The following is a 24,446-nucleotide window of genomic DNA, read 5'->3' as shown; positions in this document are numbered from 1 at the left end:
ACAGATTTCTATACCCTTTCGTATACCAAAACTTGTGAAATCCCTACCCTTTTATATACCTGAAGCCTGAAAAGGTACCCCTTTCGGGCGGAGCCTCCCCGTATAGGCCATTATAGGGAGTACCCCCCCCCCCCCCGGAGGCCCATGCTGAAAGTGCTTGATAATCTGTACACTTCCCTTAATTTAAAAGAAAAATGCGGAATGCCATAAATTTAAATGTTTTAAGTAGAACTACCAGGCAAAGTAATTATCTTAGACTGCCTTCTGTAAAATTAGAATCTACGAAGAAAGCATTTTATTACCATGGTTGTAAAATTTTTAATGAAAACCTGTTGTTGTAAATTTTTAAATGAAAACTTGTAAATTTTTAAATTAAATGAACTTGCAATTTTTAAATGAGGTTTTTTTTTTCAATTAGTTTTAATGTCGTTTTAAATATTATCCTTATTGTAATGTAATAATGTAGTTTTCATTCTTATAGGGCCTCTATTGATAGCAGTAATTTTGTAATTTATAATTACTGAAAGAGCAACCCTGTTTAAATAACTTTTAGGCACTCTTCCCTTCTTCTTATATAATCGAAACAGACCACTGTCTACAAATGTTAACAAAAATTTTTTGGCCGCTCATATCTGACTGATGTCGTCTCGGTTCATGTGCATTAGTCAATCAATTCTCTACAAAACAGGTAAAGTGCTTCCCGTTACGTGCTTCCAGAATAATAGAACTTTTAACATTAAAAATGTGTTTGAAAGGAAAACAACACAACACTTACCTCTGGTTGAACAATGGTGTCAGTCCACCGAGTGTGGGAACGTCAAGAGTTCTTATGGAGACCAAGATTGCCAAAACAAGTTTCTCAAACTACACGAAAAAAGCAATTGCACAATAAAAAAAAACACCAATGTGAGTTTGCATTATATTACATGAAGTAAAATTACGAACATTAACCACTCCCCCACTTCCAGCCCAAAACTAGACTCCCCCACCCCCCAAAAAAACTCAAACGAAAAAAAACAACCTTCCTGAGTTAAGTCCTCTCGAATAATTATAAGACAGTGCGGGCTTCTATTTTCTATTAACTTTTCCGATTATAAGCCCCTGTTATACAGTATGTATGTTTTGTATTTTAAGTTGTAAGGGAAGGCTAAGAGCGACTGTAGGACTTGTTTTGGGAGTTATATCATCATGTTTACACAGTTTCAATACGTGGTGTTCTTGATACACCAAAACAATTTCAGTCGCAGTGTCCAGTCCAAATAAAAACCCAATAACCAAATAGAAAACCAAAGATTTTTGCAAATTTCCACCTGAAAAAGATATTAACAGAAAACTTCACTGAAAAATTGAAATCAAAATTCACGCTTTTCCTGGATTAGCATAACCGTGCTTTGAACAACCCAGCCCAGAGTCAAATAAATTGGATATTAAATACCTGTCGTAATTTAACATAAGTGGAGATGAGAGAGGAAACCAAGGAATTCTGAGCAACAACAGTAACGCTTGTTGTTTTCCAAAGCATTGTCCAGATTATTTCTAAGTGTGGCTCAAGCAAAGAATGATTGAGTTTCAAGAGATCTTCAAGGCACCAGAATACTGCTTCACTGGAAAAATTGAACATACATGTAATGATAAAAAAGTACAGTCAGCCTTCCAAACGTGATGTTTTCAACACTTGAATTATCAGGAAATTCTTGTTGTTGTGTTAGTAGAAGCCAGAATGGTTGTCGTTGGGGGTGACTCTATTCGGCGGAATGGCGGAATGACGGAAAGTCACTACTTTGCTTTCAGTACGCTTCACCTTGGTTTGCTTACAGTTAGCTTTTATTTGTTGGTTAGGCGATTATACTATCACTGTTTCGTCACTCTGCCATTCCACCAAATTGGGTCACCTGTTGCTGGTGTTACAGCCCTTGCAGCTGTTGTGGGTGTTGAAGCCATTGTGGGTGTTGTGCAGGGCTCGAGAATACTGGTAGCGAACTAGCAAAAGACTGGAAAAATAATAAGGTTTGGCTACCAGGTTTAGCAAACTAACTAGGCACTTTGGCTAGTGAAAAACTCAGAACAGTCAACAGTTCTTGATAGACATCAATATACCTGACTAATGAAAAATAACTTTTGGCTAGTAAAATCTGACATGCCAGTAAGTTTAAAAAAATTAATTTCAAACCCTCGTTATAAGGAATATTATTGTGAGTTTTATAGCCTTTCAGCACCGGTACCCAACAGTAATAGTCATGGAAGTTTGTGCAGAACATCTGCAGCTTTTGACAGGATGTAAGCTGTTGTCTGTAACGATGGGTGTCCACTGTTTGTGTCTATGGTGCTACAATAATTATGATAATCTGGCATCCTTAAATTACTCACCCAGGTACATCTGTTTGAATTAAAACTTCAACAATGTTCTTGAAACAATCAAAATGTACTGAGCCATTTAAACTGTCATCTGAAACCTTAAAAGAAAGAAAAATGAACTGAGCCCCTTTCTTTTTATATCCATTTCACATGTACTAGTCAGGGGATTTTATTATTCATCTGTTGGACAGCTTTCAACTCCTTGGCAATCAGTCATGGTACTGATTCATAACCTGTGTACCCAAATGTTACCTTATTATAGGAAATTAACGCAAATTTCAAAAAAATTCGCATTAATTTAAGTCGCGTTAATTTTTGATAGCGTTGATTTCCGCGCCGTTAATTAAGTGGGGCGTTAGTTTCCGCGACCTTAATTTCCATTATTTTGGTCCCAATTTTTCGATACAGTCCAGACGTTCTTATCTCCTAGGAAAAAGCATAATTTCTTCAGGGTGGACACTCGAAGCGGTCAGATTCCTTCGCTTAACACATACGTTTGGGTTTAGAATCACAAACATTGTTTCCGTCTCGGATTATACGCCTAGTGTTGAAACAAACTTGTTCCTGTTGTCTCAACAAGTGTTTTTCGTTGTGTACGTCGTGTTAATTTCCTTCATTTTGAAATGTTACACTCTCTTTCGCGTTAATTTCCTTTTTTGGGAAGTAATATTTCCTTCGATTCGCGTCAATTTAAGTCGTGTTAATTTCAAATACCTTGATTAACAAAAGCGTTAATTTAATATAATAAGGTACTTACACTGCATTTAACAATTGGAAGGCAAGCACAAGGTTTTTATTCTGTAGTTGTAATTGTTGACGGTTTTGATTGAAAAAAAAGGTAGGGAAAATTTGAAAAAGGGAGCCATCTATCGATCAAAAGAAGGCACCAGTGTAGCCAATCAGATTGTGTGCTTTGCCAATAGACAACCACTGGGTAAATTATGCTAATAATTTATTAGACTACAAATCTGAGTTTTCTATGAGCGAATAGTCAAAAGTCGCTCATAGAAAATAAGGTTGAGTAACTAGTCTAATTTGTTAAGTAGACACTTTAAAGGATTGGAGTCCAAACCTATGTAGTACAGGTTTATGAATTTCTTAGCCAAAAATCATGAAAAAGTTCTCCTTTTCAGAGGTACCGGTAAATGTACATGGTGTGATCATGTGTTTCATTAATTTTGCATCACACACCTGGTAAATATCATGAATGAGTATACATTCCAACAACTGATGAAGCAAAGTAAAGACAGAAGATGTAATATGTCTACCCCTGTCCTTCAATATACCCATCATTTGACAAATTTCAGTGAAAAAGTCAAAATCCACTGCTGATGTGGAAGGATTTTGTTTCCTATAAAAAAGAACATATGGTTGTCAAATCATGGCACTTTGGAAAAACATAATTACTTTTTGAATATTCAAAAGAGTTTTAATTGCCAATTCTGCCACCTCGGTAAAATTATAAATAACTATAATTAAATTACAATTAAATTAATTATTTATGTATTATAAAATTATGGTATCTGTGAAACAAAATAGGTCAAGAATGGTTTCAAAAATCAGTCTTGGTTGGCATATACTGTATGAGGCCTTCCAAGGGTGTTTTTGATGTGGCTTTGTGGCTCATTTCCAACCCATGCACCCATGGGCTACATTGTATTTGGTGAGGGAAAAGTTGTTGCTGTCGTGAATATAGTGCACCCTTTCAGTGATAGTTTTTGTTGGCTGTCGGTACAAGATTGTCCCTACATTTTTAGCTATTTTGTAGCAATTGGCCTGTCGCCAAAACCCTTGGAGGGCCTCATATACACTGTATCGACCCAGCAGGTAATGTCAAGGATACACCAGTCAGACTAAATACTGTATATCTTTACTAAAGCTTCATTCGATAATGATTGGCAAAAATGTTGACAGCTCACACCAAGCTAAGGGGACATCAGATTTAAAATCAATTTTTGAATTAATTAATAAATTAATAATCAATTTAAACTAAATTATTAATTAATGATTGATGCATATAGTCATGTTCATGTATGTACCAACCTACTGGAGTTAATAAATTCTTTATAAAGGAAAGGAAGTATTTCTAGGGCTGCTTCCTTTGTGGCAGTGATGTTTACCTAATGAAAAGTAAAAGGCAATAAGCTAAATTCAAAATTGTAGTTATTTAAGTAAAGGAATTTTGATACTTTAATAGTGATTCACAATCTTGAGATCATCATCAATAAAGTGACACCCTAGTTAGCCAAGAATACAAGTCATTAAACTAGCTAGTACATACATGCATGCACCGATTAGTAACTATATCAATTTTATTAATTAAAATAACTTACTTTTGTGACTGGATCTGTCATTTCCCACAACTTATCAAAAAGAAGTTTGGGATAGCTTGAAATTCTTGGTCTCTTGGTGGCTGGCACATCAGAATCTGTCGGTTTTTCCTCTCGAACCTTTAAGGCCAGTGGATACTCTGACATATGATCCCTACAACAGAATTACAGGGTTAAAAATGAACCTTGCTTGCAACACTCAGATCTGTCTACACTGTTGATCTGTTAAATAAGCCTGCAAGTCTGTACTTGCATGTAGATCTAGTCTTCAGGTCTACAAGTCTAGTCTGGAAGTCTTCAAGACACATGTACATGTAGCAGGTCAGAAAGTTGGCTGGGTACAGGTCTGCAACTTTACAGGCATGCAAAAGCCTGCAGATTTAAGTTGAGAACAATAAATCAAATGATAACTTACTTGTGAAAGAGAGATCTTGTTACTGCCAGCTCCACCAGATTACGGATATCTTGTGCCTTTTTAACTTGCCAGTTCTCTGGCAGATCTCCATGCTGTTCCACAGTAGAATGACTGAGCTTGGAAGTGCTTTTAAACTTGTGATGCAGACTGACTAATGGCTCAAGAAGTTGTTGGCACATGGATGTAAAAACCTACAGAAGGAAACATTAAATATTATTTTTTTGTAATTTATTAATAATAATTATTTTTTCTTTCATTTATTCATTGATGAGATATATATAGAGGGAGAATGGTGTGAAAATAAGTTATTTGAGTTGTTAAAGATGGTTTCCAGTCTGTACTGCGCAATCTCCGCCTGCAATGTTTGTGAGTCTTACAAACAGAAGAATGTTTACTAGCAAAAATAAAAATTCCTGGACAAAACTTACCTTTTTGTTCATTATTAACGTCAGATATCCTTGCAAAACAATAATATTTTTAATGAGTAAAAGAAGCTCAATGGTATTTCAAACGAACGTTTTAGCTCATCATGAATTCTTGAACGAAACAATCCGTAATGGCGAACTAAAAAACTTCATGTACGCTATCACCGAAGTGTAACGTTTCAACAAATTAAAAAAAAAATGAAAACAAACCCTGAGTCTGCGCAGTACGGACTGGAAATCATCTTTAAGTTCTAGATGTTTCATTGACTCCATGCTGTGGAGTCATACTAAAAGTGAAACATTATAAAGTTATGGACCAGCCCTTGATTACATTTAATGGGTCATCACAAAGTACGAGGCAGCGAGGCGTGCAATCCATTCTGATTAGCCTAAATACATGTAGCATTTCAGCTAGCCTAAACAGCACTCTGGTTAGCCTAAATAACACTCTGGGGGTATGTCTGGAGGCATGCCTTGTATGCCTCACTGCCTTGCCTTGGTGCCTCACACATCTGTAACATTTAAATCAGCTTTGTTGCCAATAACTTAGTACATACCTTCCGTTGATTAGCTTGCTGTCTTTGCACTAGAAAATACTTTTCTAAGCAGACCTTTACCAAAAGATAGAACTCTTTTGACTCTTCCAGACAAATTGGAACAAAGTAGGACAAAAATGCTGATAAGAAAGACACCTTGAATAGAGTAGAACACAAATAATATAATTAGAGTTTTGTTGGTTGGCGGAAATGTCTGCAAACATGTACATGTACACAAGCATGATGACTAAATAAACTGACAGAGGTCATTTCGACGGGTGTCTCGAAAACAAAGACCTATAAAACAAAGACCCGAAGAGCCAAAGACCCTAAGACCCCAAAAACTCGAAAACGAAGACCCCCCAATTTTTCAATGTATTTTTACCTTTATTTTTACCTTTACCGTCATTGAATAAACATATAACAACCTGAAAACTTTGTTGTTGCTCACTACCTTTTAGTTCCTCTGCAAAGCTGTTTGCAGTGAAGCGTGCCAGTCACTTTGAATCATGTCTTTCCGCCGCGTGCGAGAAGGCACCAAAATAACGCAAATACTCACAAGGCAAATGGCCGACCGCTTCGGTTTTTTATTGACCTTCACAGCAAATACATCTGCTGGATAAACAAACTCTTATTCTGCATGAAGTTTTTATCCTGTTGCGGGTAGCAGTTTCCAAGAATCTTGAAATAAAAACTTTTTTTTCCGAAGAAAATGCCGCCATGTTTGTTTTTAATGCCCAGACTCCTCTCTACAATTCAGAGCTAATACTAAGCATTCATCATTCGCGAACGATTTGCACCAGAGTTAATATGTTTGAACGAATTACAAGTGTTTCAGGAGTGTTTAGAAGTGATAATACCGAAAAAATGATATCAAGAGAGCATCCAAGTTTAAGATATTGTGAACTCAAACTAAAAAGGAGATATGACAAGTGAAATTTAGCTTTCGTAAGACTTTATTTATATTAAACATTGCAACAACCACCGTGTCAGTGTTTCGAAACCGTGCTTGTTTGCTCTTGATTGTTTAGCAATAGAACTTCACTTAAACTTCAAACTTTATGGTCTGTATATTTTTTTTCCAAAATTTGAGCTTCCAAATCGAGGGTGCGGCTTATCTACGGGTGCGGCTTATACATGGAACTTTACGGTATTTAGCCCTCCTTTATCCCAGTCAAATTTTCCTTTACTACAGGACAACTCGGATTAATATTAATCGGATTAATATTAATCCTAATGATTATTATAATCCAGTAATAGATTATTATAATCCAGTAATAGATTATTATAATCCGGTAATAGATTATTATAATCTATTACTGAGGTTTGAGCCGTGCCTTAATCCATTAGGATTAATATTAATCTTATGTAAGATTAATATTAATCGGATTAATATTAATCTTAATAATAAATCTCAATCCTAGTCCAAAGCTTTCGAACTGAACCATATACTGACATATACAAAACGCAAAATAGTCAACAGACTTGCGCGTGAAAGATTTCAAATCTATATTTGAATCATGTGGTGCCAACGCAACACAACGAACAAGGGAGGTAAAAAATAATAAACATCGAGCTAAAAAAACAGAGCGCTCGATCAAAATAATGCAAGAAGCATTGCCTTTACAACACAGAGTGTCTCTCTGAAACCAACTTTCAGCTTTTTCATAGTAAAGCTGAAACAGTCTCTGGCGAAGCCGGACCAAGATAATCTGTGATAAGACGATACATCTTGCAACAGTATTGATTAAAATGCCGGGCCCGGCGTCAATAAAATGCATGTAGTTTACATTTTCACGGAACATTCATATCTTGTCCTTCCAGGGCGAACATTTTGAGAGCCTAAAGCATATCTTGCAAATAGCATTGAGCCAAAACAAACTGAACTAGCACAACATGTGGCAGAGTACAACTCTACAAACGGAAGCCACGCAGCGCGGACTAATCATGACCTCTAGACACTTCCTTGGTCAGCCACAATCTTATGGCTCTATTCAATACATAATGCCTCCAAATAAAAACAGTACCCTCAAAAAGAAGTCAGAAGCAAATAAGGTCGGAAGACCGAACTTAACACAGAACGGCAAAGGTACAAATGTCACAAACGTAGGAGTCGTGTAGGCCCGTCACCTTGACGGATGTGATTAGTGACTTATGTTCTGTCAGTCCTGTGTTGTAAGTCTGCAGTGTGTTTGTCATATACATATCTGTCAGATAGTCAAATAGACATATCTGTTATCCGAACATTCAAGAAATTTTATCGGGATTATAATAGGGATTAATATTAATCCAGATTATAATATTAATAATAATCTAATCCTTCCAATTTTTTGCCGTGCCTTAATCTATTACTGGATTATAATAATATATTACTGGATTATAATAATCTATTACTGGATTATAATAATCTATTACTGGATTATAATAATCCTATTATAATCTATTATTATTATAATCCGCAGATTAATATTAATCCGAGTTGTCCTGTTTACTAAAGGTAAAAATACATTGAAAAATTGGGGGGTCTTCGTTTTCGAGTTTTTGGGGTCTTATACCCGGCACATTTTATGAGGTCCGAATAGGCGTAGAGATTTTCGTAGAGCTCTACGCTTCTACTTTTTAAACAGTTCTCACGGATAAGACAGTAGCTCTTGAAAATGCTTATAGCCGTAGATTAGTACAGGCGTTTTCATTCTAAACTTTTCGTTATCAATGCTTTACATTTTCTTTCTAAACTCTTCACTTCAAAGCTCTACGTTTTCATTCTAAACTCTACGGTTCTACAGCTCTACGTTTTCTTTCTAAACTCTACACTTCTACGGCTCTACGTTTTCATTCTAAACTCTACGCTTCTACGACTTAACGTTTTCATTCTAAACTCTACAGCCCAACAGCTCTACGTTTCCATTCTAAACTGTACACTTCTACGGCTCAAGGTTTTTATTCTAAACTGTGCACTTCTACGGCTCTACGTCTTCATTCTAAACTGTACGCTTCTACGGCTCGACATTTTTATTCTAAACTCTACGCTTCTACAGCTCTACGTTTTCATTCTAAACTCTATGGCTCTACGTTTTCATTCTAAACTCTACGGTTCTACAGCCTAACGTTTTCATTCTAAACTCTACGGTTCTACACCTTAACGTTTTCATTCTAAACTCTACGGCTTTACGGCTCTACGTTTTCATTCTAAACTCTACGGTTCTACAGCCTAACGTTTTCATTCTAAACTCTACGGTTCTACACCTTAACGTTTTCATTCTAAACTCTACGGCTCTACGGCTCTACGTTTTCCTTCTAAACTCTACGGCTCTACGGCTCTACGTTTCCATTCTAAACTCTACGGCTCTACGGCTCTATGTTTTCATTCTAAACTCTACGGCTCTACGTTTTCATTCTAAACTCTACGCTTCTACAGCTCTACGTTTTCATTCTAAACTCTACGGCTCTACGTTTTCATTCTAAACTCTACGCTTCTACACCCTAACGTTTTCATTTTAAACTCTATGGTTATACGGCTCTACGTTTTCATTCTAAACTCTACGGTTCTACGGTTCTACGTTTTCATTCAAAACACCACAGTTCTACGGCTCTACGTTTTTATTCTAAACTCTACGCTTCTACGGCTCTACATTTTCATTCTAAACTGTGCGCTTCTACGGTTCTACGTTTTTATTCTTAACTCGAGGCTTCTACCACTGCTCCATTTTCATTTTAACTATGCGGTTTTGCAACTTTAAGTTTTCATAGATTGTAAACGCCACGCGTCAGCTACAGCTCTATAATTGCAAACTTAATGGTACCCTTCAACAGGTCTTCTTTTTTATTAAAAACTCTACGCTTCTACGGCCCTATGTTCTTATTCCGTACTATTCCAACCTGTATGCTTCTATGGGTCTACATTTTCATTTTAACTCGACACGTCTACGGGTCTACATTTTAATTCTTAACTAGAGCTACGCTTCTATAACTCTACGTTTACATTCTATTCTTCCTTGTGTAATACAAATGAAAATTAATTTTGCCCGTTCTCAAACCTTGTGTTTATTGCCAAATAACTTCGTTTTATCGTCAATATAAAATGAAGTGCTGTAAAAGCGTACAGTTTAGAATGAAAACATAGACTTGTAGAAGTGTACAATTTAGAATAAAAACGTAGACTCGCAGAAGCGTACAGTTTAGAATAAGAACGTAGTCTCGTAGAAGCGTACAATTTAGAATAAAAACGACTTGAACCGCAGAAGCATACCGTTTACAATAAAAAAGTAGACTCGTAGAAGCATATACTTAAGATTAATAACGTAGAGCCTTAGAAGCGTACAATTAAAAAGTAAAATGTAGGACCGTAAAAGCGTACAGTTTAAAATGAGAACGTAGAGCTGTATAACGTTGTATAATATGCGTACCGTTTAGAAAACGTATAGCCGTAGAAGCGTATAGTTTAAAATGAACACGCAGGTTTTTTGAAGTGTCCTTTACGCTGTGTACTTTATACTCTACGCTTTTACAGCTCTACGCTTTCAAGAGTCGTAGACGCGTAGAGAATGAACACTGACGTACAGAAGTAGGCTTGTAGAAGTGTACTATACGCTATGTACTTAACTCTACCCTTCTACGGCTCTACGTTTTCAGTTCATTCTAAACTCTACGGTTCTACGGCTCTACGTTTTCATTCTAAACTCTACGCTTCTACGGCTCTACATTTTCATTCTGAACTCTACGCTTGTATACGGCTTTACATTCTCATTTTAAAATCTATGCTTCAACGGCTCTACGTTTCATTTTTAACTCTCATTTTAAACTCGCATGATTTCCAGAGCTACCCACTTATGGATTAGGAATCATGGAATGTACAGAAGCGTACAGCTCTACAGAAATTTCTACGCCTATTTGGACCTCATAAAACGGGCGCCACTTGTGGGGTCTTAGGGTCTTTGGGTCTTCGGGTCTTCGTTTTATAGGTCTTTGCTTTCGAGACACCCTCATTTCGACTAGAACTGCAGTGGCCTAATGGTTAGCCGCTCGACTCCGAGTCGAATGACCCGGGTTCGAGGCCATTGGCCGGGGCGCTGCGTTGTGTTCTTGGGCAAGAAACTTTACTCTCACAGTGCCTCTCTCCACTGGGTACCGGCGAATTTACTGCTGGGGGGTAACCCTGCGATGGACTAGCATCCCATCCAGGGGGGAGTAGCAATACTCTTAGTCGCTTATGCTACGGAACCCAGGATAAGCTCCGGCTGTATGCGCGACTTGGCTCGGACACAGACTTTACCTTACCTTTTACTTATCCTCATCTGGTCCATGAGGACTATTGAGGCCAGAAAACCAGAATTCCAGCTTAGAAAGCTATCATTGGGTAGCGCACATGTCACCCGACGGCACCCCCAGATGAGTTGGTCAATCTTCTTTTCAGTTTTGGTAATCAGATAATTATTTTAAAGAGGTGCAGGGATTAGCCGCACGCCCAACCCCCAACCTGGAGGACCGGTGTGAGTGACTACCATTTAGTCTGGCCTCTACCCTTTGATCTGCCCGCCAAGGTTAGACCTGCTGGGGGAAGATCCCTGACGGTATAGCTTTCAAGGTCATTGAGGAACGCAAGGTCCCCCACCACGAAAAGGCGGTAGTTTATAACCATTCCAATTATAATAAATTATTGTCAGTGATAGTTGATATTACTATTAATAGCAAAAGTATTGCCAGATTTGAAATGCAATTAATTAACAATTATCCTGCGAAATCGCGCGAAATATCGCCTGATACTTAGCCGATGAGGCCGTAGGCCGAGTTGGCTAAAATCAGACGATATTCCGCAAGATTGAGCAGGATAATTGTTTTATTATTCAACAAACTGTCAACGAAACACATCTTGCAGAAAGAAAAACTGTAATTATGCAGCGCTTTGCAAGATTTCGGACCAATCTTTGCAACCTACGTATATCGCAGGATATCTGTTATGTACGGATGACACAGATATCGTTTACATTTTGACCATATATGGGCAGCGCGCGCATGTGTTGAATAATAATGTATTATAGTTGTTACACTGAGCTCCTATACTTAAAGTTTCCATGCTAATAATGTACGTAACCAAGTGAACTTCTTTGTACTCAAAAAAGTGATGTCAGAAATATATTTACTACATGTATGATTAACGAAAGAGTTAAGATCTAAATACAGTACTCACATAGCTTTCAAACTTGGCCAGCACAGAGGCTGCAAGTTGAGGAGTAGAGAAAACAGTATTGCAACAGCTGATTATGGCACTAATAGAGCTTCCAATCTGAACAGAATCTTTACATAAGAAGATGTCTTTGAACACCTGAGAGGAGCAAAGAACAATAATTAATTGTTATAAAATAAAATGTTAATATTAATTCAAAGTTAAAAGCATGCTTAAATCATAAATTAGTTTATTAAGAAAACAACTTTTAAAAGAATATAGTTTAAATCTTTAATAAACAATTATAATTATTAATAATAACTTTTCCAGCTACATTGTAGGCTATAAGGGTCGTCACAAAGTGTAAGGCAGCGAGGCATGCTACATGTATATCCATATCAGTGAGCCTAAATAGCACTTTGAATTGGTTAGCCCAAATAGCACTCTGGTTGTAGCCTACACTGTGAATAATACTCCAGTTAGGCTTCACAGTTAGCTATTATAATAGGTAGCTTGAGGTTAGCCATTTAATTTGGAGTACGGATATTTGCCTTGCTGCCTCGCCTCACAGGCCTCACATGCCTTGCCTCATATGCCTCGCATGCCTCACTGCCTTGTCTTGCAGCCTTACCTCACATGCCTCGCGTGCCTTGCACATTTGTAAGAAACAGGCTGTAGCCTGTCAACACATGATCCATCTGTGTTTGTAAGCTATTTCCATTTAGTATTTACTATGTGTAAAAGCTCGCTTAAAATTACAAACCTGAAGAAGCTGGGGTTTGAGGGTGATGGAAATTTTTCCTTCAGTGAAAAGTTCTTGGCTCTGAATCACATGAAGCAGGAATTCCCAAAGTCCATTTAACATCTCATAATTGGCTTCTCTGTGAGGTAAATTTATGAGAATTAGAATAATATTTATCTACAGAATCAGGGAGATGCGGTGGCATAATGGTTAGCATGCTGGACTCTGGATCAAACAGTCCGGGTTCGAGCCCTGGCCAGGGTCACTGTGTTGTGTACTTGGGCAAGACACTTTACTCTCATAGTGCCTCTCTTCGCCCAGGTGTATAAATGGGTAGCGACAAAATAATGTTGGGGATGCCGGGGAGGGGCGTACCCTGTGAAGGACTAGCATCCCATCCAGGGAGGAGTACCAGTATAAATATTCCTAGCAACTTACTGCTATTTTCCTTTGTTTTAGATTATGATAATCAATATACAGACAATGAAACCAAAAAAATCAAACTACAGTTGTAGTTTTATTTATTTTTAAACCAAAGAAAAACTAAAGCATAACATATACAAAGTACATAATTTCAAAGAAAACACTGAAACTGTTTAGCAGATACAGACAACTTTGCAATAGTGCATAGGATGTTAACATCAAGAACGAAAAGGACTAGTATACACCTGTAGACTGTGATGGCCACCGATTGGGCAGAATAATCCTGCCCAACCAGGAGGCAGCATTCAGGGAGCTGTTTGGAACTGGCGTGGTAAGACTCTTTCCCCAGGAGCACCTTTCTGTCACTCCAACTTTTCTTCACCGATTTTTTTCCTGTATTTTTGCCTTTCCTTCATCCCCACTAACTGCCCCTGGGTCTCCGAGTATGGGGATAAGGTAAATGGGGGTGACATTACCTTTTTAAATGCCAGGGAATCATCTGCTGTATATTGTACAGTGTACATTGTACCCGGGGGGGGGGGGGGGCACTCCCTATAATGGCCTTTACGGGGAGGCTCCGCCCGAAAGGGGTACCTTTTTCATGCTTCAGGTATATAAAAGGGTAGGGATTTCACAAGTGTAGGTATATGAAAGGGTAGGGATATCAGTCATTTAGGTTTTTAAAAGGGCCTTCAATTAAACTATTTCGAACAGACGCACCTTAAGGCTGTATCATTTAAATTTATAAAAAGCTGCATAAAAATGACATCCAGACTTCCTGTTTCAGGCCTATGCCATGTCTTTTAGGTATATTAAAAGGGTACCTTTTTTCAGTAAAAGGTATACGAAAGGGGTGTCTTTTCTGTCAAAAATTATGGTATATAAAAGGGTAAGGGGTTGGACCTCGGGGCGGAGCCTCCCCATATAAAACGTTTTTGAGTAGCCCCCCCGGGCATTGTACATTCTTATTGCTAGTACTTACTTCACTCCTTTTTTGTATCCATTGATAATTTCCTGTACAATCCAGTCAAGAAGAACTTGCTGTTTATTTGGAATCACACAATCGGAAGAATCCCAAGCATGCTTTGCTAATGACAGCTTCTCGTCCCAAGCAACTGCAGGGTCTTTTAGCTTGGAATAGATCCCTGGAAAAAGCCATATATTATTAAACTCATTAGCCTACTGGATAACTGCATGCACGTGCTACAAAGTATAGTATAAACCACATCAACTTTGGGTTTAACTGTTGCTGTATGTATCTACAGAAATGAAACCCTGTTTATTACCTTTTGAGCTTGACTTCATTATTCAGCAAGAATTTACACGCCTGGGATAAACAGAGTGATTCGTACGTTCATATAAACTCCAAACTATACATTTTAGTTCGCCGGTTCGTCCGCCATATTTGATCATGACCGAGTAGTAGACTGGGCAGAGTAACAGGTGCAACTGCTGTTTCCTCGCGGGCGACTGATGTGTCACGCAATTCGAAGGCGAAACAGGAGTAAACGAATCCGATCGAAGCTACGATGTCCATCTTTACTTATATTATTTTGATTGGCTTTGCAATTTTTGGCATTCAACATTGGTTAAAAAATAAAAGTTATATTTTTGAGGCGGAGGATATTGCAAAGATAACCAAGCGCTATGTTGGAAACGGTAAGTATTTGATCCCGGGTATTTGATGCGCTCGGTTTGCAACACAAATGTAACACACTTTTATATATAGTGTATTTGCTCGCGTCCAAATTAAGTTTGATCAGGCTTTGATGATTGATTGTACTTTTGATTGAGAGTTAAGACTTACATTATTTTTCATGGAATGCACACGAAACAGGAATTCTCAAACCCATACGCAAGTGACTGCATAAAAGGTCCCATGCCCAGTAAATGGCATGGGAATAAATTAATTTTCTCTGCTCAGCATTGAATATAATTCCATGTGTTACATAACGGGGACATTTGACAAACATTTGGATACAGGGAAAAGGGAATTTTGCATCTATATATTAAATTTTTATATTCACATTGGCCGAAATAAAAGATTTTGGTATGACTCCAGTTTTTTATTTGTCCAAGTTTCAAAAGCCCCAATATCCACATACAAATTCTCCTGACTGATCTCCATAATTTTCTCGTAGTATTGGTTAGGAGAATTTATTAAAAGGTCAAAGCAATTTCCGTTTGGTGAGAGCAGGTGGTACATGTTACTGCTGTTTACAGCACAAAGTAACACAATTTAATTATTATTTTTGATTTCTTGTAGACCAAAGGCAAAGCATCAGTGCAAAGTTCACAAAGATAGCATTAGAACTTGAACAAAAGTATCCTGGCCATATCTTGTCTGAGGGGGCTAGAGAGTGGATGTTTATGAATGCTGGTGGCTGGATGGGTTCAATGTACATATTGCATGCATCTCTCACTGAATACGTCCTCTTCTTTGGTACAGCAGTTGACACACAGGGACATTCAGGTGATGATTTAACCTTAATTCAATGCTTTACTTGATGGTAATCAGTGGTGAATCTGGGGGTTACCTAGCCTGAATTTCAGACATCCCTCTGTGCTCGCCTGCTTGCCAGAAGGAACGTCTGAACACATTCGGGCCTAATGCCGTCCGGTGACGTCACTACGCTTTGGTGTTAATTCATGCGGAAAAGTTTCTGTCGAGGCCATGAAATTGTGAAAGAAAAATCGCTTAAATAAAGGATTACAGGGTATAAAATTGTTTTAATAGTAAACTATTAAAAACTTGAGACAAATGAATGATATTTTAATCGACTGCAGGCTATATTCTTTTACGGAAGCGATTTAATCTAAACTGATTTGCTTTATCTAGCGATCAAAATATAATATGTTATGCAACGGACAAATACAATCCACTCGTGAGTACTTTAATAAATAATTCAATTTCGACGGTTTCAGAGGCATCAAGAAACGGAATTCAATACAAAAATATCCTACTTGACCGTGGGCACTGAGTTCAGAAATCACTGGCTCATCGAGGCTGCAGGACATAAGTGTCGAGCGGCTTTGTTGACAAAACAAGATTACATATAAATTTGGCAAAACACTGCACTGCATGTCGAAGCGACGAATGCCGCCAAATTAAAACCTACCGATTTCCATTACTATTCTTCATCCGTAGGTAAACTAATAAAGTAATAAACTCAAGGTAAATGACTAATCAATTCATTTCTGGGAAGGTGAACTCTTTCGAACTCTTTCCAAACGTTTTCAAATTACAATCCTCGCGCGGTAAAATTCAGTCATGTAATTTCACATAATTATGCAAATAATTTTTAAATCAACCAATCAAAATCACTACCCGGTTTTCGGGTAGTGACGTCACCGGACGGCATTAAGCCCAAATGTGTTCAGACGTTCCTTCTGGCAAGCAGGCGAGCACAGAGGGATGTCTGAAATTCAGGCTAGGGGTTACCCCCTCCACCCAGGGGCTGGTCATTATTTAGAGGGAGAGGGCTGGTGCAAATGGGGGAGGCTATATTCAAATTCTTCTGACCCTCCCCTTTTGTGAAGTACATTTTTTTGTTAACCCTACCCCTTCTTACCCACCCAACCCTTATAAACCTCCCTAATGGGCATACATAAATTTATGTGGTCCCCCTGCATAAAAATCAGTAACCCTCCCCATATTTGCTAGAGAGAGTAAAATATCCCTCCCCTTCTTATTGGAACAAGAAAGGACCAACCCTTGTGTGAGCCCACCCCCATCCCTTCCTACCACACCAGATAAAAAAGGAAAAAGGGCAAAATCAGGTGGTATTTGTTAAAACAAAACATAGAGTAAAGCAACATTTTTTTAAAATCCCCCAGAACAACGAGGGCCCAAAAAGTCGTTTCAAATTGTCTTCCTCAAGTGGAAAAAAATTTCAAAACTATTGCAATTTCCTTAAGAAGGTTTTGTTGTTGTTGTTTTTTAAGAAGATTCAGATTTGGTGATCATCACCTCTTTGGATCCATTGCTAAACACAATCTTGTATTGGTTTTTTCTTATTCAGGGCGTTACTGGGCTAACATTTCTGACACGATACTAACCGGCTCATTTCGTCAGTGGAAAGAGGGGAGTCTTAAAAGTCACATGTTTGCCCCTGGAGACACTGTGTTTCATGACTGGGGTGAAGTAGCTGCAGTGCAATGGACTGCGGGAACATGGATGGTGGAATATGGTCGTGGTTTTCTCCCCTCCACTCTTGGGTTTGCCATGTGTGATTCCATTTTTAGCCTTCTGGATTTTGTACAGGTCTTCAAACTGATTAGAATGTACACAAGAGCCTTGATTCATGAGACTATGTTTCAGTTATTTGAGATGATTGAACTTTATTCACCTGCTAAACCAAAATGACTTACAATTCATTACGTACATTACATTGTGAGTGAAAATTGGCTAGGTTAGTAATGATTAAGGTGTGGCTCAATGTAATAGGCCTGGCGAAACAGGAAACATACTGTCATGTTTCCAGAAACATGTTTCCATATTTGTGTCCTCGTTTTGCCATGCTTTCATGCCGCGTGGAAACACGAAATCTTTCTGCAGTGTAGCCGAAGCAAATTCTGCTTCATGGAAACAAAATTGATGCTGGAAACAATGCTTTCCATGTGGCAAAACTGGGAAACATTGGGGAAGCATATGCATGCACTACCGAATGTTTCTGGAAACATGTTTCCTCGTTTTGCCAGGCCTTAAGTTATTTGTAGCTTGTTAAACCTAGTGAATCATGCCTGAGTGAATTGGAGTGACTCTCTAATAGAACAAAGACGTCCTGGAGTGCAATTATCACTGTATTACCATATTTAAATAAACTGAAAGTTTATTGGTATTTATTGTTATTTTCACTGTTTGTGCCTCAAGCCCTCATGTATATCCACCTTGAATTTTCGAAAATTTAAGTTGGCTCTGAAACCGCACCGGATAATTTTTTTAACTTTGCAGAAAGTTGTACTTTAACGTGCTGATCTTTATTTAATAATAAAATCAAAGCCTCTTCGAGCCACGACTGAATTTTTTTCACCAAGTTTTTTATATGAGAGGCAGATGTTCAAACATTTCTTTGATGCAATTAAAAAGCAAAAAACGAGCAAACATGCGTGACAATTGCAGACAATCGGCGGTTGACCCCACAATGTCTATTACATTGATATAAGATCTTTTCATTTTACGTGACTGAGATTGTCGGATTAGCTCAGTCGTGTAGGTTTCAGGATGGAGTGTGAGAGGTCGTGAGATCAAAACCCAGAAGTGTCTGTTCCTTTTTCCCTTTTTTTTCTGTTTTTTCCCCGCAGCACTAAAATGGTTTGTTTATTCTATCGCTCCTGTATACATTGGAGAATAAATGCATTTACATGTAAGCCGTAGAGTAATAACGCTGTAAATAAATATATCAGAACATATAGACTGATTCAGGTAAGTATACGAAAGAGATCGATCGATGCATCGCTTTTGCGGCTCTTAATGTGGAAGATAAACTTGTTTATCGTATTTGAAAATTCCGGCGTTATCTTCGCAATAGGAAATTATGTTATGCGAGGAATCTTCTATGTATAGTATGAATGCGCGAGTGTCAGTTTCATGCATGCGTTACAAGCAGCTGTAACGCATGCAAGTAACGCATGCAAATATCGCATGCTGCATCGCTTTTGCGGCTCTTAATGTCCACTTTTTCGGCGGTCAAGTACCTTCCACACATAATTTTCAGCCGCATTTTGTTTCTTTGCTTTTGTCTTCCTTGTTAAACCTTAAAAAATAGCCTTATTACGGCCGCCTTGCTACACTCTTAGTTCTCTTATCAAAATATTTACAGCTGATGGACCAACCAACCAACCAACCAACCGACCAACCATGTGAGTGAAGTCGGGCTGCCCACAATACTCCTTCATTGAAACTTGAGTCGTAAAAATGGGGGTCATCAGACTAGTTTTGAAGTTACAAAACACTTAAAGCTAAAATTAAGGGGGTTTTTTACAGGTAAAAACGTTGCTATGGTTACCAGTGGCGTCAAGAAAATAACCATTATTTGTTTATCAATGATTGGGTATTTGTTTGATACCATTTAAAAGCAGTAACTGATAAATGTTTTGCAGCACTGATGTGTTTGTAGTACATCAAAGTAAGAGAGCTTGAGGGGCGTTACATAATTCAGGATTTCTGCCTCTTTTGCAATGTGATACGGTCCTGCGTTTGATTGCATAAAGCCTCAAAGAGACTCCCTGTTGCAGAACCGTTTAAAAAATAAACAGAAAAATATAGCTTTGCCCCGGTAAGACGATATGGCCATGAGATACGCACACCCGCTATTTGTTTAGCAGATCGATGGCAAAAAAAAATGACGCCGACGTTAGAGATAACGATTATTGATTGTTTGTTCTGTTAATAAGCAAAAAGACAACCTCGCGCAACGGCGCAAAGTTGTAAGCGTGCGCCGCTTTTTTAGTGACTGTAGTACGATCCGGCCCCCTAAACAGCTATACCTCCTTCGTGTTAATTATGGAACTCGCTTAATACGTATATCTCCCGTTGACGTAAAATTACCCCTTTAAAAATTGACCTACATTCAAGACATTCAGACAATGAAAAGTTGCGCTAAAAGTCACTAGATTTTTCGATAATTCTAATCTATCGTCGATAAGAGACAGTGGCGTGGTTATAGTTGCATCCGACGCAAGTGAGATGCACAGCGCTATCTGTGGGTTAGTGTTCGTTGTAAAAGGTGCACACAAAACGAACTTTTTACCGAAAAATGCCTTTGGTAATTCCACAGATACTTTGGAAGTAATTTACTGGAAAACGCGATGGTTAAAATTTCTATCTTAGAAACAGAAAACTTGAGTTTCGTAAGTGAACATAAACCTTGCGTGTCGGCCATCAATTTACGCGATTGGAAGCAAGATTATTATCAGGTATATTTGTCTGGGTAATCTTTACAAAGTTTTTTTTTCTAGTAAATTTGTCAAAACATGATCAAGGGTACAAGTAATGAAAATTGTACAAACCAAAAGGCAATGCAACACTACCTTGATTTTCATATAGTCAACAAATTCTCCTATCGAATACCGAGAGAAAAGTAGGAAATTCTGTCTGTTGATGTACAAATTTAACCTTCTTAACGGAGACGAACCCAGAGATGTAATCTTATGAACTATCGTAAACTAAAGATGCACACACAATTAGCTGTCAGAAACGAAAATAGATGCGACGCGTAAAGAGATGAAGGAATTCTTTGTTAATATTCAGCTAAGAGAGGATAAAAACAGGGCTGTGGCAGGCTAAGCCTTCAATGATCTTGCAGAATCATTGAGACTGCATTAGTTCACGTGAGGCTGTAACGGATCGAAGGAAAGACTGCTGTAGAAACTGAGATGGCTGCTAAAGTTTTTTGTCTGTTGGTCGTTGTTTTGATTGTGTTTCAAACTGAAGCATTCACGTACAGACGAGAATATTATGACCCAGAGAGCCCATTTATGAGTAAGTAAAACAGACAGTATTTGTTTTATGTATCACCGAAACGAATTCTTGCATTGCTTTTTCTCGAAGAATCACAACTTTCATGGTAACATTGATAACATCTTGTTAAAGTCTAGTTACTTTGTGGCAAAAAATTCTCGCGTGTTAGAGTGTTTAGGTCCTGGCCTTCTTTCGCTTAGAGATAAAATTATCAGATGTGGGTATTTTTCAAGTCAAGGCAGAGCTGACCCTGCATGCTCAGCATTATTAGATTGTTAAGGAGTCATCTTCTGTCCCGTAAATATTTCAGAACAAAAATGCGCAACACATAGATGAAAGCTAGAATAGAGCACTCATTTTCACGGCCACTGCTTTGGCCCGAACAAAAGATCGGTACGATCAAAAACGAACAAAAGATCGGTCTATTTCTTATCTGAAAAGACTGTTAATCAAGAGTTCATCATTCGGAGTTCCCGGCCTTTAAAAGAAAGAGGAAAATATATTTACGCCGGATCTAGTGGCATCAGTATTTTGTAACGTTGGCGAAAAGCTATCTAAACATGATAACTCCTGCACGAGTTAAAAATTCCCACTTTCCCGTCTTTGGCATTATTCCGATTGGGTGGCCTAAAAACGTTTACTGTAATTAAAACCAGAATAGGATGTTATCGGTTAACAGCATCAAATCGGTCTCAAGGGGTTTAGACTCCAGGGCTCTGGGCTGCGGCCGGGCTCCCTCGGCTCCGGGATCCATTCATCTCATCGTGCTCCGGGCTCCCTGTCTCTCTGGCCGCCTCCCCGTCCCACCGCCCGCGTTCATCTCCTTGGAGTCTCACTGGTCCGCCCTCGCATGGGATCGCAATCACCGCGGGCGGCTCCCGATTCTGGCTCCGTGCTCCACCCAAGATGCGGGCTCCAGTCAGTCGGGCTCCGCTCCCGATCCTCCGGCTCCGACCCCCCCCCCCCCCAGAGCCCTCAAATCTAAATGACATCAAAATGCGTCACCATGGCAACGTTAAAAGAGGTCCAAGATACCCTATACCCCTACTTTTGTTCAAATAGAAGCAAAACTTATTTTCATATGGAACTTGAAAAGTAAAAGGTAACTCAAAATGCCTGCACAGAGTCGTTAATCAGTACCTGAAACTCAATGAAACTGTATCCTCGGAATTTGAAATCTCCTTGCGAAATGGAAGGGGCTTTAGTTTACCAAACGAAGTAGGGTATTACTTTACTCACGAGTTTGTTGTGATAATAAAATTGTTTCCTTGCACAGAGCTGATGGAGGATGTTCCGGGCCCCGAAGAATTTATTTCTCGTCGAGGTGAGTTATGTTTTGTACCCTTTTAGTTTAACGCTCATAATGATCAAACGTTTTTATCGGTCAACATAAAAATACAGCAAATCACTCAGCTATTAAAACAACAACCCTCGCCAATAGTGTTAGCACGATTTGCAAATTCATTTCCTTTCTCCCCCTTTTCAATTTTGAGCTTCCCAACATGTTGCACAGACAAACCTTAGCCACGAAGGATTCAACACTGAGAGGGGGACCTCTTACATTTTTTGTGCGAGACATTGCAAAAATGATGAACTTTAAGCATAATTATAAAGTATTTACCTTTAATAGTAATTTTCTTAACGTAAGCTTTCCAACTACTTTTGACTACTGTAGTAGATCAGTTATTCTTCCATACCCTACTTAAGCTGAAATCGTTATTTAGAAATTTCGATCAATTTTAACGCTAATGGTGTCATGAGGTGTCGTGAATAGAAGAGGTCTTACGTATATTAAAAGTTCTGCGGCATATTTAGACTTTCAATAAAGTCCTTCGTCTTGAGGTCGACTCGTGGCAAGTCTACGGCATATTTACAACTATATTTAACTCTAACTGCTCTTCTTTTGTTTTTAATTCTGTGCAAGGACTCCAGTGTGTAGATGAAGAGCCGTCCTTCTGTGTAAATTGGGCCCGCTTAGGATATTGTACCAACCCAACCTATTATACACACCAGGAAAATTTTCGCACCTTTACCCAAAAACTCTGCAAGAAGACCTGTGGCAATTGTTAGGACCACGCACGACTGTGAACCATTAACGGTTTGTATTCTATCAATAATTTTCATTTTTTATGGTTTGTAACCCTATCCACACCGCCTGGGTTATACATTTATGTTCCCACCGACTTTATGTTTATAGCTTTAAACACTAATGCAAAAGCCACCAAAGTTTGTCAAGTCACCTGGTCGCTATTTATCTATAGGAACAATTTGGTGTTACAATTTATAGACCTCTTAAGGTGATATCAAGTGGATAGGCTACATCACTAAGCAACCTCACTGACCGAAATATCGTAGCGTGGGCTCAGCAGTGCACTTGATATGCTGGTTAGGGACTGCAATCCTAGACAAAACTGTTGAGACACTTCTTTCCCAAAAGGTTGCAAAAGGTAGCCCGCCCCCCCCCCCCCCCCCCCCCCCCTCCTCCTACCAGCCAACATCCTCTGTGTTGTTTTAAACCAAAAATCATGCCACGAGTGGTTAGGAAACCTGGGCTCAAACACCATTGGACAGAGGAAGAGGGGGGGGGGGGGGTTTGTTGCACATGGCTTTCAAGAATCTATGTAACTGACCAAGAAAAATGTTTCAGTTTTATGTCGTATTGTCTTTATTCTATTGGTCGTGTGTGCTTTTCTACTTATTTTGTGGTGGCACCACGAACCAGTTTGGTCGACAACTTGAAAATTTAACCAAACATCAGAATTATTAATGAGAACGACAGTTTCTCCTTTACTTATAACTTTTTCTTTTTCTTTAGTAACAAGATTACCTTTGCTAAAGAAAGTAACAGTGCACCATTGCTGTCAAGTCAGTATTCAAGGCTCAAAGGTCGTAGAAACGTGGACAGTATGCTTAGCGTAAAATATGATTGTAGCATAGGCGATACTTTGTTTTAGTCAATATGTTTTTGTCTGAATAACTAGCACTGTTTTGTTCTCATAATTGTATACGGTAGCCTTTATGCGTTGATCGGAAAAAAGGACTGTGTTAAGTTTCTTGGGTACAATTAAGTTTCTTGAGTACAAATGTTTAAATAGCTGAAGAAAGACAGAACAGAAAATATAAAAGTAGATTGAAAGTAAATTAAGTTTTCCTTTTCAGCCGTAAGCACGTCTATATTATATTTTGTAATCCTATTTTTTTTTTTCACAATAAAGGTAATCAATTAGCAGTGTTTCGACAGTGTTGTTTTTGAAAATCTTTGAAAAGTTAAAGCTACAATCCAAATGGTTGTCAACCCAACACCGTTGAAAGTCTCGACGTCTGGGGCCTATCACAACAAACGCGGATAATGCCACATACTCAAGGCAAAACATGCAATCAGGGGCAAGCGCGGTAAAACGTGCGTTAAGTAAGTCACGCTTCAATTTGCACCTGAAAAAAAAAAAGGAAAGAAAAAAATGACTTTTTGCTCACAGCGTGGCACTTGCCGTATCATACATTTTGCAAATTCGATCCCAGGTCAGTCAAAGCGTAAATTTATGTTTTCGCTATGTGAAAATTGTCCCTTTAAATTTAAGCATTTCACCGCAGACTT

At 38.5% G+C, this 24,446-nt stretch overlaps 2 protein-coding genes and 1 long non-coding RNA gene across 5 annotated transcripts in view; 2 read left to right on the top strand and 1 right to left on the bottom strand.

Annotated features, from left to right (window-relative positions):
• Positions 1-14,796, bottom strand: part of LOC144642108 (unhealthy ribosome biogenesis protein 2 homolog) — a 30,436-nt gene extending 15,640 nt beyond the window's left edge. For all 3 annotated transcript variants that reach the window (XM_078501103.1, XM_078501109.1, XM_078501117.1), the window contains exons 1-12: positions 14,676-14,796; positions 14,372-14,534; positions 12,988-13,105; positions 12,249-12,383; positions 6,083-6,217; positions 5,101-5,291; positions 4,689-4,839; positions 4,399-4,475; positions 3,547-3,706; positions 2,368-2,453; positions 1,436-1,604; positions 776-864 (exon numbers count right to left, since the gene is read on the bottom strand). In XM_078501103.1, the coding sequence (XP_078357229.1) occupies positions 776-864; positions 1,436-1,604; positions 2,368-2,453; positions 3,547-3,706; positions 4,399-4,475; positions 4,689-4,839; positions 5,101-5,291; positions 6,083-6,217; positions 12,249-12,383; positions 12,988-13,105; positions 14,372-14,534; positions 14,676-14,694 (1,493 nt within the window). In that variant the 5' untranslated portion in view covers positions 14,695-14,796. The remainder of the gene's footprint in view (positions 1-775; positions 865-1,435; positions 1,605-2,367; positions 2,454-3,546; positions 3,707-4,398; positions 4,476-4,688; positions 4,840-5,100; positions 5,292-6,082; positions 6,218-12,248; positions 12,384-12,987; positions 13,106-14,371; positions 14,535-14,675) is intronic.
• Positions 14,797-14,888: 92 nt separating this feature from the next.
• Positions 14,889-18,378, top strand: LOC144643683 (sigma non-opioid intracellular receptor 1-like). Its single transcript, XM_078503005.1, has 3 exons — positions 14,889-15,048; positions 15,656-15,862; positions 17,412-18,378. The coding sequence occupies exons 1-3, from the start codon at positions 14,919-14,921 to the stop codon at positions 17,753-17,755; spliced, it is 681 nt and encodes a 226-aa protein (XP_078359131.1). The 5' UTR covers positions 14,889-14,918; the 3' UTR covers positions 17,756-18,378.
• Positions 18,379-20,625: 2,247 nt separating this feature from the next.
• LOC144649394 (uncharacterized) lies at positions 20,626-24,086 on the top strand. Its single transcript, XR_013569893.1, has 4 exons — positions 20,626-20,872; positions 22,128-22,175; positions 22,776-22,949; positions 23,667-24,086. It is a non-coding gene; the product is annotated as an uncharacterized LOC144649394 (long non-coding RNA).
• The last annotated feature ends 360 nt before the right edge of the window (positions 24,087-24,446 follow it).

Source organism: Oculina patagonica, chromosome 1, assembly GCF_052425735.1.
Source record: "Oculina patagonica isolate OP01 chromosome 1, crgOcupat, whole genome shotgun sequence".
Taxonomy (NCBI): domain Eukaryota; kingdom Metazoa; phylum Cnidaria; class Anthozoa; order Scleractinia; family Oculinidae; genus Oculina; species Oculina patagonica.
This window is presented reverse-complemented; position numbering and strand designations above follow the sequence as displayed.